Source organism: Leptodactylus fuscus, chromosome 2, assembly GCF_031893055.1.
Source record: "Leptodactylus fuscus isolate aLepFus1 chromosome 2, aLepFus1.hap2, whole genome shotgun sequence".
In the NCBI taxonomy this organism is placed as follows: domain Eukaryota; kingdom Metazoa; phylum Chordata; class Amphibia; order Anura; family Leptodactylidae; genus Leptodactylus; species Leptodactylus fuscus.
Window position 1 is genome coordinate 190,202,038 of NC_134266.1, and position 17,958 is coordinate 190,219,995.

At 41.7% G+C, this 17,958-nt stretch overlaps 1 protein-coding gene across 12 annotated transcripts in view; it reads left to right on the top strand.

Annotated features, from left to right (window-relative positions):
* DOCK9 (dedicator of cytokinesis 9) overlaps positions 1 to 6,560 on the top strand; it is a 203,178-nt gene extending 196,618 nt beyond the window's left edge. For all 12 annotated transcript variants that reach the window (XM_075265309.1, XM_075265317.1, XM_075265318.1 and 9 more), the window contains 3 exons: positions 492 to 592; positions 957 to 1,095; positions 5,286 to 6,560. In XM_075265309.1, the coding sequence (XP_075121410.1) occupies positions 492 to 592; positions 957 to 1,095; positions 5,286 to 5,408 (363 nt within the window). In that variant the 3' untranslated portion in view covers positions 5,409 to 6,560. The remainder of the gene's footprint in view (positions 1 to 491; positions 593 to 956; positions 1,096 to 5,285) is intronic.
* Positions 6,561 to 17,958: the final 11,398 nt, after the last annotated feature.

Consider the following 17,958-nt stretch of genomic DNA (forward strand, 5'->3'; position numbering starts at 1 on the left):
CCAAAAAGTTATTTTTAATAACATTCCCCCCTAAATAAAGGTTATCCCTAGCTATCCCTGCCTGTACAGCTATCCCTGTCTCATAGTCACAAAGTTCACATTCTCATATGACCCGGATTTGAAATCCACTATTCGTCTAAAATGGAGGTCACCTGATTTCGGCAGCCAATGACTTTTTCCAATTTTTTTCAATGCCCCCGGTGTCGTAGTTCCTGTCCCACCTCCCCTGCGCTGTTATTGGTGCAAAAAAGGCGCCAGGGAAGGTGGGAGGGGAATCGAATTTTGGCGCACTTTACCACGCGGTGTTCGATTCGATTCGAACATGGCGAACACCCTGATATCCGATCGAACATGTGTTCGATAGAACACTGTTCGCTCATCTCTAGAAATCACCAGTCCTATTAAATGTTGTGATGGATTTGATATAAATGTTGGCAAAATTTAATAATATCCATGTTTTATGTAATTTAATTTTCTATGTTTCTCTCTAGGTCAATGCTGGACCCTTAGCATATGCAAGAGCCTTTTTAGATGATACAAACACAAAGAAATATGCAGACAACAAGATCAAACAGTTAAAAGAAGTTTTCAGGTAAAACATGTTAATGTTTATTAATTCTAAGTAAAAGTATAATTTCCTGCATCAATATCATAATAATTTTATTGAACAATGGCAGGTACTTCTGGGGTTGAATGGAGTAGGGATTTTTGGAGATTCATTTATTTAGCTTACTTATATATACTTATATGTTATATACTTATATTGCGCCATCCTATTGCACAGCGCTTTACAGATCTGTATGTCTTTGGAGTGTAGGTGTAAACCCATGCAAATGCAGGGAGAACAAACCAAATCCTTGCAGATGTTGTCTTTGGTCGGATTCAAACCTAAGACTCCAGCGCCTTGATCTTTTAAATGCTTACAGTCAATGCTTTATACTGTATTTATTTCATAGGCAATTTGTTGAAGCTTGTGGTCAGGCCTTGTGTGTGAACGAAAGACTTATAAAAGAAAATCAGTTTGAGTATCAGGAAGAAATGAAAGCCAACTACAGGGAAATGGTCAAAGAACTTTCTGAAATAATGCATGAGCAGGTACGTATAGAATATCTTTCTTGTTTCTTACCATGCATAAGAACATGTGTGGGAAGAATTCTCTAAATACAATACTTTTATAAAGCCTAGACAGTGAATTACAAAGGTGTGCAATATATTTAAGCGCACATTCGGGCAGATTTATTAATGAAAATATGCCAGTATTCTGGTGTAGCGTTAAGTAAAAATTATATATATATATATATATATATATATATATATATATATATATATATATATATATATAGTAATTGTATATATTATAATTAAACATAATGATTAAAATTATATTATAAATATATATACACACTCACACTCTTATACACTCTATTGTGATGCATCAGATTTATCATAAATCATCAGACACTGAAAAATCTGGGGCATCTTAAAATAATCTGATTTAAATTTACACTGTCCAGCTGTTAAACAATATTAGCAAATCTGCCCCATTGTGATCAAACTTTCTGATACAACCTTTATTTCAAGGCAGTTGCTGAACTTCTAAACAAATTCAGTGATTCAATGACTGCCACATGATACATAACCCATTTGTTTCAATCTCATTCACTAATACAAATAGATCAATAAAGTTTTTTTATTAATTAAAAAAGGGAAAAAATAGGTGTTAAAATCATCTAAATATATATATATTTTTCTTGAAAATGGATTTAGTAGGACAGTCCACAAAGCATACCAACAGGATCAATACTACATATAATATAAATCAATCAGTAAATAAGAATGTAACACATATCACACTTGTTATCAATGCAGTACTTAGGTGACCCATAAAGACATGCACATATCACCATGTCTAGTGCTCAATGTATGAAAACACTCATTTTCATTACATATCAGTATATTCAACAAGGTATATTAAGAGCAATCTCTATGACTACATATCAGTATATTAAGCACAGGTAGTGTACAGAAGTTATTAAACAGTAAATACCAGTTACCTACTAGCAATGCAAATGGGAAACAGAGTTTATATTTTTGCACTTTAACTGGACAACCTTTGCCCAGTCCTGGGAGGTTTCGGGAAAGCAGATGCATACAACTCATATAATCCCTGAAAATAGTTCTATAGTAATGCAGTCCACTATGTTCTGAAATGCTTTTTTAAGCTACTTGTTTGCAAACCTAAAAAATCAATGCCAATATTCTATGCCGTTAGCATCTCCATTGAGGTTTCTCCAAGCCAGATCAGGTCTACAGCAGATAAAATCTAGAAAGAAAAACCTGTTGGTTACCTATGTGGGTCATTTTTAAAGTTTCTAATCTAAAATGAATTTGATTGTTCTTATTCTCTTCATTTAGTATTGAGCAGAGTAGGACGAGTCCTGAATTGCTGCTACCTTTACTTTCTCCCTGCTGATGTTAGTTGCAGAAGCTAATGGCTACTCTGGTACCCAAACAGGAATTACAAGCGATTTCTGAGTCTGTAGAGAAAGCTTGTTCTACAGAATAGTGCAGTGGCGTAACTAGGAATGGCGGGGCCCCGTGGCGAACTTTTGACATGGGCCACCCCGACCGACACCGACCCCCTCCTACGCATTTCTGTGCATTCTATTATGCCCCATAGTGGCCCCTACACACAGTATTATCCCCAATAGTGGCCCCTGCACACAGTATTATGTCCCATAGTGGCCCCTGCACACAGTATTATCCCCCCATAGTGGCCACTGCACACAGTATTATACCCCATAGTGGACCCTGCACACAGTATTATGCCCCATAGTGGCCCCTGCACACAGTATTATGTCCCATAGTGGCCCCTGCACACAGTATTATGTCCCATAGTAGCCCCTGCACACAGTATTATGTCCCATAGTGGCCCCTGCACACAGTATTATGTCCCACTGTGGACACCCATAAACAATTATTATACTCTGGGGTCTTTTCAGACCCAAGAGTATAATAATCGGAGACCCGGGGGAATAACATAAAAAACTGTTACTTACCTGTCCCCCGGCTCCTACGCTGTCTTCTCCGCTGCCTTCTCCTCTGCCGTCCTTGTTCAATGACGTCGGACGTCACATGACCCGGGACGCAGGCCTGGTTCATGTGACGTCAGAAAGGACGTCAGGAAGGAGGCCTGGCAGGATCGTGGAGAGGTAAGTAACATATTTTTTTTGTTTCTTACCTCTCCCGGTCCACCAATCATTATACTCGGGGGTCCGAAGAGACCCCCGAGGATAATGATAGCAGCGGTAGCGGCTGTCACCGGGCCCCTCATGTCCCGGGCCCTGTGGCAGCTGCCTGTGCTGCTATGGCGGTAGTTAAACCACTGGAATAGTGTATTTATTACTACAGTGGCCTCAATAGTGACTCAAGCAGAGAAGAGATCCTTTCTTGTGTGAAAGGAAATGTGATTCCTTCAATATAATAGTGATGGGTGGGCTCTGAAATTTAATCTATGTTCTCTATATAGATATAAATTTAATCTATGTTCATTATATTATGGTTGGTCTTGGAATTTCCATATTTTATATCGCTCTGATTAACATACCCTTTCAGCCTGACTAAACAATCATGTTATTTCTATGGAGAACATGAGATAAATGGCTGCAGACATATATGCCCTCTCTTATCTCTTTAGTAAGTAAAGGATTAGACAATCCATCATGACTGATCAGGATTTCCCTCGCCTCAGGGACAGTGTTGCTATTCCTATCGATGTGAGGTGATCTGGGAATCCTTATCCTGTCAATGGTTGGCCTAGTCTTCTCATTTTCATTTGAAGTGATGACAACTTTACCTGAGAACCATTTCCTGCAGCTCTCGTCCTTCTTCTTCCACCTTAATCCAGAAGGAATCTCTCTTTAGAGACATCTTTGGATGTTGTAAAATAAAGTAAAATTGCAACATACTGAATATAATACTTGGAAAGTATTTTACATTCATAAGTGATGACGTCAAACTGAGATGTGTTATCATTAGCAGAGATTTTCTGACTCCATGGCTGAATTATTGAGTAACAGGCTGTTTTTCTTCTCCCCTTTGTGCGCACATGAGCAGATGGGATGGTAATATAAGATGGTTTTGTGTTACTCTATGCATGTTTGCCTCTCCATACATTTGCTGTAAGCTCCTGGTTTTGGTGCATTTCTCCTTTTGAAATACCGCCGCCATAGCATGTAGTTTTCACAATATACACGCTAACAAAATCCACAAGAGAGGGGTTTTTTGTACGTTTTCCATATTCATTCTTAACATGGTGATTTAGGTAGGGAGTTACTCTGAAATATCAGTCACAACTGGTTGTATATACCGGTACATGCAGTATTATACCTGGTGTTCACTTATGTTGAATTCTGGTATATTAGTAAAAGTTTTGTATATTTTCATGTAAGTAATTCTGAAATGACTGAACACATTTAACGCCCATATGTGCTAATACACTCTCTTAATAAATTGAGCCTCTAAGAAGGGGCAAGTGTAGGGGGATGGGTACCTTGCACCTAGAATATTTAGGCATGCATGATATTAAAGATTATTCACTGTATAATGAGTGTTGTAAAAAAAAAATTAATATACTTTGGGCTTCATTTACCAAAACGAACATAAAAATTTTCTTTGTTTCCCATGGTGACCTATTTAGTAAAAGGGTTGTCCAGGTTTTTGGAGTAAAAAATAGGAATTGTGATTAGAGATGAGCGAGTACTGTTCGGATCAGCCGGTCCGGACAGCACGCTCGCATAGAAATGAATGGACGTAGCCGGCACGCGGGGGGTTAAGCGACCGGCCGCCGTCAAAGCGGAAGTACCAGGTGCTTCCATTCATTTCTATGGAGCGTGCTGTTCGGATCGGCTGATCCGAACAGTACTCGCTCATCTCTAATTGTGATAAATCCCCCAGCACACTTGTGATAAATGTCCGAATCACAGCGACATGCCCGGACATACGTGGCCATGACTTCTGCGACTAGGCTCTGGTACATATAAGCAGAAAATACAAAGTATATTACAAAGTTTCAGAACTCATTATACAGTGATTTAAGCTCTTTCTACAAAAAAAACAAGAATCTGTAAAAGTCCTTAAATTTCAGGATTCACATTATGTCCATGGAAGGACCCTGGCATGCTGCTTCTTCATTGTGTATAAACACCATTTCTTTGTATGCTGTTATGTTCCTTCTGTATGATTTACTCAGTTTTTAAAATCCATATTTTTTTGCACCCCTTTAGATTTGGTGCGGAGAAGAGAAGATCAGTGTTATGCCGAACTCCCTTCACATTTTTAATGCCATAAGTGGAACTCCTACAAGCACAACCGTACAAGGAATGACAAACTCCTCATCCATTGCATGAAAGTCCTTCATTTCACGTCGATGCCTCATGTATGGCTAACTCAGGATGCTTTCCAGAGCCCGCAGTCCTCTAAGAATGGACGCCCATTCCTATCACCACTGCATTACAAGAGGGGTTTAGCCAGCCAAACTGATTGTTGTGGTAGGAGGAGCAGTAATGACTTTTCTTTTCCTCCATTGGCAATATCAACTATTTTCAACACTAAAGAGATATAAAATGTTTATTGAATATTTTTGATGCTGTATAGATGAACTGTTCAAGAACAAAGCTAAGTCACACAGAATAGCACAGTAGGTCTTGGGTAGTAGATATCTAGGAATGTACAGTATAGAAAACCAACGTTACACTAAAGTTTACATGTTAGCTTTGCGACCAAGCACACGTTGCAGTCTTAAGATAATCAAAGCGCTTTTATTTTCTGCTCCATTTTAAATTGCCTTTAAGAACAATATTTCCAATATTACTTTTTACCTGACTGGAATTTTTTTTTTTTTTTTTCCGGCAAGTAGGTGATTTTATGAACTCCAAATGTTTGCTAAGGATTATATTTCCTTGTTTGTATTACGGATTGTCTATTTTTGTCTGTGATCTTCCAGCAACCTCTGATATAAACCACACATGAACACCTTCACCTCTGCACAAACTCACAAGCCCGTCCTTCATAGGTGTCACTGACGTAGTTGGAATGTACATATTGTTAATTGATGCAGATCATACTTTCTGTACATAATGTGTTACATTTCTATGCATTTTTTAATGTTCATGGCTGACTTTTATTGTGACAAATATTGTGCTTATTCATTTTACCGGCTATATATTTTTGTCTTTACAATTTATTCTTGTACAGAAATGAGTGCAATACAAAGATGTATACAGTCTTTGCTATGTTAGGTTTATACACTGTTTTAAAAACAAAAAACTTCTTTTGCCAAAGCAAAGAGTATGTGTTGGTGGTTATGATTACTGTGGTAACTGGTGGTGTTATTTAAAGCTTTGATCATATTGTTCTTTCAAAATATTAATTTAGTAATTTTATATTGAGGGAGGGGGTGAATAAAGTTTTTAATTTTATTTAACTGGAAACACTGTTCTGCTGTAATTAACATTCTGTACTACATATGTATTAAAGGAAATGGCTAATTTTTGTGTTTGTGAGGTTTTTCCTCCTTAAAAAAAAAAAAAAAATCTATCATTTGTGTTCCCCAAGTATATTCCTTCCCTGGTAATTGGTTTTATTTATTCATCAATTTTTTTAAGACTGGTGTCCAACCCTGTTTTATGTAAATGATATTTACCTGCAGTACTACACCCAGCCAAGGCAACCCTTGACTTTAAAAAACAAAAGTGAAAAAAAAAAGTACTGTCAAAGCTTCAGCTTAAGATACCCATTTCCCTATGGGTCCGATGTATGTATATGACCCTTTGCTGGTACATATGCCAAGTGAAGTAGTGTAAATAGAAATGATACATATATATAAGGTAGAGTTCACATTACAGTTGGATTCCATTATGAAGGTGTCGGTTTAAAAAAAAAAAAAAAAAGGGACACCTATCATAGCGGACAGTAACTGATGGCTATCAGTTACTGTCCATTATAAGTACGTTGCCCATAGACTTTAATGTTAAAAAAGTAATGGACACTTGATGTCCGTTTTTACATTTCAATGGACAGAAAAGTCCTGCATGTAGTTTTTTTTTTTTGAAGACTGATTAGAAATGTAGCCAAGAGGCCCATGATCACTCTGGATGAACTGCAGAGATCTACAGCTGAGGTGGGAGAGTCTGTCCATAGGATAACAATCAGTCATACACACATTTCTCAAAGATATCCATAAAGTCTTGTTTAACGTTTGCCACAAGGCACCTGGGAGATACACCAAACATGTGGAAGAAGGTGCTCTGGTCAGATGAAACCAAAATCCAACTTTTTGGACACAATGCAAAACAACATGTTTGGCGTAAAAGCAACACAGCTTATGACCCTGAACACACCATCCCCACTGTCAAACATGGTGGTGGCAGCATCATGGTTTGGGCCTGCTTTTCTTCAGCAGGGACAGGGAATATGAACCATATTGATGGTAAGATGGATGGATCCAATACAGGACCATTCTGGAAGAAAACCCATTGTAGTCTGCAAAAGACCTGAGACTGGGACGGAGATTTATCTTCCAACAAGACAATGATCCAAAACATAAAGCAAAATCTACAATGGAATGGTTCACAAATAAACGTATCCAGGTGTTAGAACGGCCAAGTCAAAGTCCAGACCTGAATCCAATCGAGAATCTGTGGGAATGAAGGGAGGCTGAAGCCCTGGATGACTGCCTCCAGAAAGGCATGTGAGGACAGGACAGCTGGGCAGAAGTCTGAACCAAACAGGGGTATAACTAAACCAAGGTCATAAAAGGAGCACTTTAGGTCCATCCCCTCAAGAGGGGTTCCAGAATGGTTTGGAGAGGCTCCACTGGCTCAAAGGAAGAGATACAGAAAGACAATGACTAAATAAGGCAGGGTCAGTTCAGATTAAGTACTACTGAAAGTTCATACCACTTACACATTGCTATAGAAGGTCAAGATTAGGTGAGGGAGCCACTTGCAGGGATGGAAACACCAGCAATATCTGAACTTGCTACCCCAAGGTACTACAAAGATACCCAGGTTAGCTTAGACAGTCAGGAGGTGTCAGGAATTGATGGGCTGCTTCTAACAGATACCTTAATGAATATTCAGCATTACTGAAAAGACACCCAGTTATGCAGCTTGTAAAGACTCTTAAAGGCATTGTGTGAGGCACAAAAAGCATGAGACCTTAAAAAGTGTAGCACACAAGCTCCGCTCCATCCCCGAAAAAGGGTTCTGTCTAGGTGTTACAACTCCCACAGAGGGGGAGCTTAACAGCTCTAAACAAGGTCCTGGCATTGAAACCTACCTGTCTGATGCCTTCAGGTGCCTACAAGGTCACCCCTTCAGTAAACTTGCACTTAATGTGGAATTACCAGTACTCCAGTTGCGGCTGCAGACAAGTAGGGTGACCAGTAGTGAGGCACTAGCTGTCTGACTCCTGGCACCCACAGGGGGGTACAAGTAATGTGGCAGTACACACTGAGGACCATCCTGTAATCTGAAAGAGAAAAGAAAGAAATAAGACTAAAATAATAAAAAGCAGAAGACTTTCATGTGGGACATGTCTGCCTTCTATGGACCCTTCTCTACAACTGATTAACTTCCTGTCTGTGGAGACGATATAGGCCACTCGGGAGTTGCCAACACTTTATTTCCTAGTGGCCTATACCCATGGTACTGTGTCCTCCAATTATATAAATCCCTTGAGATGTGCAGTCTACAAAATGGGGTCACTTGTCTGCGGATTCCACTTTACCTGCAACTCAATGGCTCTGCAAAAGTGTTATGATGTCCAAAAACCAAACTGTGCTCCAAAAACCAGAATAGAGCTCCTTGCCTTCCTTCTGTGTCCGGCTGTTCCCAAATAGCAGTTTATACCCACATAGGACATTGTTAAGAACGTTATCCTAGTTAAAATATCATACATGTGGGCATTAACTGCCTTTTGGGCACACTACAGGGTGCAAATGTGAAGGAGTGTTATGTGCTTTTGAAGCATAGATTTATATAGTTGGTCTTTGGATGTCATCTCATGTTTTCAGAGACCCTAAAATTTCCCCTACAAAATTGGGACATATCTAGAGCAATTCCAATTTACTGGTTCCCTCAGGGCCATGAAAAACAACATGCGTCCAGAAAGTCTCTTTAAATGTACTCCAAAATCTAAAAAGCACAGTGCTCCTTTCCTTTTGAGTCCTGCGGTATGCCCAAGAAGCAGTTTACACCCACATATACAATTTTTTTTTGTACGCAGGATAGCCCACATAATAGATATTGCATTGCATGTCTGTGATGACACAAAGTGGGCACAATATACTGGGTACTGAAATGGCATACTTCTATAATAATTCAATTTTAAATTTCTACATTAATTTTTGGGAAGCACTCAGGTTCAAAATGATAATACCCCTTGAGAAATTCCTTGAGGAGTGCATATTATAAAATAGGGTCACTTTTTGGAGCTTTCCATTGTACTGATAATATAGGGCCTCTGCAAAAAATAATTAACACTTTCCATTCTGTGCTCTACCATGTAACCATACAGTAGTTTACAAAAAAAATATGGGGTATTCCCGCGTTCAGGAGAAATTTTTAAACAAATTGTGGTGTGTTTTTTTTTGTTTTTTTCTTTAACCCAATGAAATGAAGCATTAGGTATTATAGATTGCGCCATTCTAGGGGAACAGGTAATATTCAACTTTTAATAATGTTTATGAGACGTTAAAAATCTTGCAATTTGTTGTGGTCTATGCAGCAACCCATTGGACGGAACCTGGAGGTTGGAAATAATAGTGCTTAGAAGAGAACAGCTTACAGTGGGTTGTAAACTCAGCAAACTCCTCCAGCTCACCTCCTGGGCTGGTGCAGAGCTGAGATGAGCTGCAGCATACCTGATGTTGGTGGTAGTCTTCCGTGGGGCACAGGTCTTTAGCCCTATGGAGCCAAATGAAAGGTAGAGTGCCTTTGATGGTAATTGCAGGTAAATGACTCAGGAGATACATGGATGCAGGTGAAACAGTTCACAACTTTACTCATACCTCCCAACTTTTGAAGAACCGAAAGAGGGACAAAACGTGCGGCGTTTTATGTTGACTCTGCCCATTCTCCTTCATTTTTCATGTGCCCCCACACAGTATAATCCTCCTACAGTCACCCATAAATTGTCCCCCTCTATCTCTCCCCCAGTTTCATATACCCCCTTCATCTCTGCCCCCATTTTCATGCCCCTCCATCTCTGCCCCAGTTTCATGTCCCCCTCCATCTCTGCCCCAGTTTCATATCCCCCCACTCCATCTCTGCCCCCAATTTCATGTCCCCCCCTCCATCTCTGCCCCCAGTTTCATGTCCCCCTCTCCATCTCTGCCCCCAGTTTCATGTTCCCCCTTCCATCTCTGCCCACAGTTTCATGGCTCCCCCCTCCATCTCTGCCCCCAGTTTCATGCCCCCCCCTTTATCTCTGCCCCAGTTTCATGTCCCCCCCTTTATCTCAGCCCCCAGTTTCATGCCCCCCCTCCATCTCCACCCCCAGTTTCATGGGCCCCCTTCATTATGTTCCCCCTCAATGTTTAACACATAAAAACACTTATACTCACCCTTCCAACACTCCCGCGCAGCTCTCTCCACAGTCTCACTCATGGAGTTGTAGGCACGATGTGAGTGACGTCATCACATCGCCCCTATACATCCACTAGCCAGAGCGCAGAGGTAAAAGCAGGAGCTGTACTGTCACAGCTCCTGCTTTACTCGCATATGTATTCATCTGCCTCCTCTGGACGTAGATGAGTTGAAACCGGGACATGCTGACCGGGACTGCGGGACAGGACACTGAATCCGTGACTGTCCCTCGGAATCCGGGACGGTTGGGAGGGATGTATATGCTGTTTTAAATACATTGCAGTACTGGTCAACTGTTCTCATAGTTCTGCATGATCTCAAATCTTCCTGCACACTCTTCCTGCCACCCCTCCCCCTCCTCCTCACAGCATCGGAGTGTGAGGGGAGAAGTCCTGTGCGATGTCACAGCTGTGTCAGTGATGTGTATTATTGAATACATATGATTCAGCAGAACTTTACGGATGGCAAGCACATATTTCTAGTAGCATATTAGCCTATGTAATCACATACAATATGTGTCTGTCTGGCTACTCTGGTACGTGCAATACAGTAGCTGGTTATCGCAGACCTTGTAGAGCAAGTACAGGAGTACAAAGATACAGTTTTATTACCCCTAATAAGTAGAAGAAGCAGTAACTAGGATAAAGTGTATCAATGTGATATCACTACATGTGCACTTTTGCTTATAGAATCTATAATTAGCAGTATCTGCAATTAATGTCTGGTCTTCCAGGAACACAGTTTCTTACTAATCATTTACTGTACACAGCTACATTCATTTCTATAGTATCCATCCTACAAATATAATTTACTGCCTGATAAGATGGTGTGATCAGACTATTATTGGGTATGTATAGTTAACGTCAATCATCTGGTGGAGCGACACAGTGGGAAAATAATCTACTAGCCTCACTCCTCTTGTCCAGTTTATTCCGCCACTGTCATCTACCTACTAACCCACTAACTAGCCTGTTTCAGCTAAATATCATGTTTTTACACAGCTTTATCAGGAGTAAAAACTACCAGATACATGCAATTCAGCCCATCAACATATGTTGCAAGTAGGGCCACTGTGGGAGGCCAATATACTACATGTGGGGACACTGTAGGGTTCATTATACTACACGTGGAGGCATTGTGAGGTCCTTTCTATTACATGTGGTGGACATTATATTACCTGTGAGAACACTGAGGGGGCCATTTTACTTGCTATGGCAGCTTTGAAGCGGGCCATTAAATAACTGTTATAAGTCATTTATAAGAGATTGTTGGGGCCCAGGAGCACACGAATCTCGTGCGGGCAGTGCACGGCAAGCACACGGATCTCATTATAGTTTATGGGGTCCGTGTGCTTAACTGCACAGCGCTTGCATTAGTGTTCCATTCGAGGGGGTCCTCATACGGACTCCTTCCAGACAGAAGCCCAACGCTAATGTAAACCGAGCATTACCTGTTGGAGGTCATTCTTGGGTCAGCTGGGTCCAGGCATGAGCAGGTTCTGGAGGTGTCTTGAAGTCTGCCCAGCAGCAGGAGTCATCAGCTGATTGGTCAGCTGGCAGCTGTGGCGGGAAATTTCAACTGGGTAAGGGCGGGTTCACATTTGCGCCTGTGCGTGCTTTAGTCAATACAGCTGTGTTTCCGTCTTCTGCCCCAACTGGACAGGGGACGGAAACCCAACAGTCAATTTTCAAACCCATTCAAGTGAATGGGTTTGAAATGTGAGCGCCCGTGAGCGTTTTGTATCTGTCTGTTGCGAAACCGTTTTTTTAACTGGACACCAAGTCAGACATGCAGGACTTTGTGTCTGGTTAAAAAAAAACGGTTTTGAAAACTGACTGCTGGGTTTCTGTCCAGTTGGGGCAGAAGACGGAAACCCAGCTGGATTGGCTAAAGCGTGCATGGGCACAGATATGAATCCGTCCTTAACTGTGTCACTGGCATGAGCAGGTTCTGTGGCAATCTGCCTAGCAGCAGAGTCATCAGCTGATTGGACCATTGGCTTCAGTGGCGGAAAATTTGAACCCCTCTGAGGTGTTCGTGGCAGTACCCGCCCTCCCCCCCACATTTTCAAGTCTTACCCCTGTTTGTCGCGATGCTTTGTTAGTGGGGATTTTGTCCCCCAGCTAATGCTGGGGGGACTGGGTTTAATAAATTACTTAATTTAAATCGGTAATTATTCATTAATTATTTTATTTTAATTACAGTTTATTATTGATTCTGGTTATTTAATTATCTATTTATGTAAGCCCTTAATAAAGGCATCGCGGCCATTTTATTCCAAAGAGAAACTGGTGTGTTTGTTATAATTCAGGTTATTGCTATATGATAAGTTATTTACAGTCCCTGACAAAAGTTCTGTCACTTATCCATGTTGTGGAATCAAAAGCTTATAACCTGACTTTAAATTCATCCATTGGTTTTAGAAATGACTCGTATGAAAGCTGAAACTCTCCCAAATGTTTTTTTTTTTTTGTTAAGAAAATAAATTGGCTTCACTTCTGAAATATTGACCATTTAATGAACACAGAAAGGTCAGATTTTGGCAAGACAAAACTTTTGTCGCCTATATAAAGTAATGTGAAAATCAAACCAATAATTCAGTTCAAATACAAAGATATGTTTCCTAACATTGGTGAATGAAGTTGTGGTGCTATTAGAGCTATATGTAATATTTTGTGTGACTTCCATGAGCTTGAAGGACGGCATCCACGCATTTCGACAATTATTCATACCATTTATTGATGAAGTCATCAGGAATAGCACAGAATGCAGTCTTACAGCCTCCCAGAGTTCATCAGGATTCTTTGGTTTTGTCTGCCAAGCTTCCTCTTTCATCCTACCCCAAACATGCTCAATGATGTTCATGTCTGGTGACTGGGCTGGCCAGTGCTGGAGCACCTTCATCTTCTTTGCCTTGAGGAACTTTAATGTAGAGATGGATGTATGAGATGGAGCACCATCCTGCCGCAAAATTTGACCCCTTTTATGATATGGAATGTAAGAGGAAGCTAATACTTCTTGATATTTTAGGCTATTGATATTGCCTTCCACCTTACAAATGTTTTGCATACTGCCATAATGAATGTAACTCTAGACCATGATCTTTCCACCACCAGACTTAACTGTTTTCTCGGTGTATCTTGGATCCATACGGGCTCCAGTAGGTCTCCTGCAGTATTTGCGGCGGCTGTAGTGTAATTCAACTGAAGATTTATCTGAGAAATCCACCTTCTGCCACTTTTCCAGCGTCCATCCGTTTAGCAGGCTGTGGGCCTTTAATTGCCTTTTGTTTAGTGATGGCTTCTGGGCACTGATTCCACCATGGAGGCCATTTCGAGACAGAATCCTACAAACTATTCTAGTTGACACAAGGACTTGAGGTGACCAGGCCTGTTGGAGCTCTGCTGCAGTAGAAGAGGGGCTGGCTTTTGATTTTCTAACCAACAAACATTCCTCCTGAGCAGTTGTCTTGTGGAGTCTGCTGGTCCTGGGCTTGTCAAAAACATCTCCAGTTTGTTAAAATCTTTTTTTAATTCTTTGTACTTGATGCTGCTGAGACACATTAAAGGTGCAGCCACCTCTGCAGTGGATCTGGTCTTCAGCCTCTTGATAATCAAGGCTTTGGTTGCAGGGTTGAGTTTTGGCATGTTGTCAGAGGTGAAGTTACAGTTCAAGTTAAGGTCTGGGGTGCTGGAGTTCTTCTTATACAAACCCACTAATTAACCGATTGATTAGTGAGCACAGGTGAGGCTGTACACTAGGATTGGGGGCATCACATGACAAGGCGACAAAACTTTTGTCCTGCCAAAATCTGACCTTTCTGTGTTCATTAAATGATCAATATTTCGCCAGTGAAGCCAATTTATTTTCTTAATAAAAAACACATTTGGGAGGGTTTCAGCTTTCATATGAGTCATTTCTTAAACCAATAGATGAATTTAAAGTCAGTTTATGAGCTTTTGATTCCACAACATGGATAAGTGACAGAACTTTTGTCAGGGACTGTATTGTGCATATGGGCCTTTGTAACACCATGCTATTTTGAGGGGTACTCAGTAGTGAATTTTCTCTCCAGGGGAAAGGTTGAAAACATTGAGAAACACTATTGTAAAAGATATGACAGGACATCTCCTTATACTGCAGGCATTCCAGTAACACGATATTGCTATCTTTATCAGATGGCTTCACTACCATTGACTGCTTACAATGTTCTCAGTGCCAGTCAGACAGTACATTACATATGATCATGATAAAATACATAAAGCCCAATCATAAAGGTGTCAAATTCATTGTCATTGTATCAGTGATTGTCAGTATTAAAGGAGTTATTCATATTCAAACATTGATGGCCTATCTTTCGAATAGGCCATCAATAGTAGATCTGCGAGGGTCTGACAGCTGAGACCCCACAGATCAGCTTATTTCTGGACAGTGTGGCTCCTGATAATTAGAGATGAGTAGTGAAATATTCGAGATTCGATATTAGTTTCGAGTAGAGCCTCAATATTCAACTACTCGATCGAATATCGAATCCCATTATGGTCTATGGGAAAAATGCTCGTTTCAGGAGAAACCACTATTCGACTAAATGAGAGTCACCAAGTCCCCGAGTAGCAGGAGAAGACTGCTTAGGAGGAGAGAAGTGCAGTTAAAGCACATGGACCCCATTATAGTCTATGGGGACCGTGCACTTTAACTGCACAGCGCTTGCAGTTACGCTGATAAAAAGTCAGCTCCCTCATAACCGCAAGCTGCCAGCTCTCCTGACTAGCAAAGACGAGCCTGCGGCAAATCAATGCTGGTTCTGCAGCAGGCTCGTCCTTGCTAGTCAGGAGAGCTGGCAGCTTGCTGTTACGAGGGAGCTTACTTTTTCTCATAGGAATGCATTGACAGCGTTGATTGGCTAGTGTACAGCATTCAGCCAATCAACACTGGTTCTGCCGGAGGCTTGTATGTGAGGAGGCGGAGTCTAAGATCGGACCACAATGGAGACTGATGTAGTCCGATCTTAGACTCTGCCTCCTCACAGACAAGCCTCCGGCAGAACCAGCGTTGATTGGCCAAATGCTGTACACTGGCCAATCAACGCTGGTCAATGCATTCCTATGAGAAAAATTCAGCTCCCTCGTAACAGCAAGCTGCCATCTCTCCCACTAGCAAGGACGAGCCTGCTGCAGAACCAGTGTTGATTTGCCGAATGCTATACACTGTATAGCATTTGGCCAATCAACACTGGTTCTGAATAGAATATTTACTGTGAATAGCTAGTAGTATTCGATTAAGTACAAATATTTTGAATACCGTAGTATTTGATCGAATACCTACTCGATCGAATACTACTTGTTCATCTCTACTGATAATATTTACAGGCTGAGAGCCATGCTCGCTGTTCAAAGTGTAGCCGTGGGTGTCAGGATATGGAGTCGCCGCGGTCTCCTTGCTGCACGGCGTCTCCCTGGGAGACATGTTAGGAGTTCTATTGGGTGTGCTTAGGTCATTAAGGGTTAATCTTTTCCTTGCTTTCAGTCTCCATGTCATTAGCCATCAGGTGTGTTTTTCTGCTGCTATTTAATCCCCACCCAGGCATGGATCCTTGCCAGCCATTCACTTTGTGTTTCCTGGTCCCCCTGCTCAGTCTGATTCCCTGTCTGTTAATATTCGGTCTGTTCTCTTGGTTAATCTGCCCGGCTTGTATTTTTGACTATCCCTTGTCTTTTGATTTGGTACCTTTATTATATCTCCTGGCTCGACCTCTTGCTCGTCTGACCTCGCCTTCTCTTCTGTGTCTTGCTGGGACTTGTGGTCCTCCCTGGTTCCATGCTGTTTTAGTCTTTTGTTTTGCATTGCAGTTACACTGTGCTTTCTGTTTAGGTGTGACCCCCGTGACTCCAGTCCCTAGGACTTTCAGGGCCTCCTCTCCCCTTATCCTAGCCGCCGGATAGTAGTGTCAGGAGCCTTGGTAGGCGCACTTCAATTAGGAAGTGCATGGGTCTGCCTCATCTCAGATATTACAGCATAGTTATAGCTGCAGGGTCTGCGACCCCTTTTGTCATTAGTTGCACAGTGTTGCTTTCCTAGCTGTGTCACTTTGCACTGCCTGCCCCTGACTCCAATCCTTACATAATGGCTGGCCCTTACCCTAGGCAGGCCGCCCGGCGGTTTAGTATGGATGCCGAACACTCTGTAACTGACCGCCTGGACGAACTATCAAGGCAGGTGCAGGGCATGGCTGGGTTAATTAACCAAGTCTCGCAGCGTCTGGAGGCTTTGCCTGATCCAGCATCAGCCGCTGCAGGTGCTTCTATTCAATCACCAGTTTTTCCCACATTGAATACCCGTCAGGATCCTAAAATGCTCTTGCCTGACCGTTTTGACGGTAAACCAGACAGATTCCGAACATTTTGGGAATCTTGCCGTTTATTTTTTCGTTTTAATTTCCTTTCTTCTGAAGCAGAGCAGGTGGCGCTGGTGGTGTCCCTTCTACGAGGGTCACCACAAGACTGGGCCTTGGCTCTACCTGCTGGAGCTCCTGAATGGAATTCATTAAATAAGTTTTTTCAAACATTAGGTCAGATTTATGATGACCCTAATAGAGTTGCCTTGGCCGAGTCCCATCTGTTGTCTATTCAGCAGGGAGTTAGAACTGCTGAGGACTATTCTACGGAGTTTCGCCAGTGGAACTCGCAGTCAGGGTGGACAGACAGACCTTTGTTAACCCTTTTTAGACAAGGCTTATCAGATTCTGTAAAAGATGCTCTAGTAAGTCATCCAGTCCCTGAAAATCTAGGAGACTTTATGTCCTTGGCTATTTCTATTGATAGGAGGCTTAGGGAAAGGCGTAGAGAGAAATTAAGCAAACCTGGCTCCTCAGCTAAATCCTGTTCTGTCCTTTCGGAACCTATACCTCCTTTTGCTGTCCCTACCTCTAGTCCTATACCTAAAGAAGAACCAATGATATTGGGGTCCACAACCGCCTCCAGGAGAAAGTATCGCCTACAAAACGCTCTGTGTCTGTATTGCGGCAAACCTGGACATATCCTGAGAAACTGTCCAACCAGACCTAAACCACCGCCGGGAAAACGCCAATGCCTGAGTGATTGCCGGGAGGGTCACTCAGGCACACAGGTACCTCCTAATAATATTGAGAAATGTTTACTCCCTGCTATTCTTGTTAATGGTAATAAAACTTTTGCATGTCAGGCGATGGTGGATTCAGGTGCCGCCATGAACTTCATCCATGAAGTGGTGGCACAAGCCCTAGGAATTGAATTGATTCCCTTGAAATACCCATTTCAGGTATCTGGAGCAG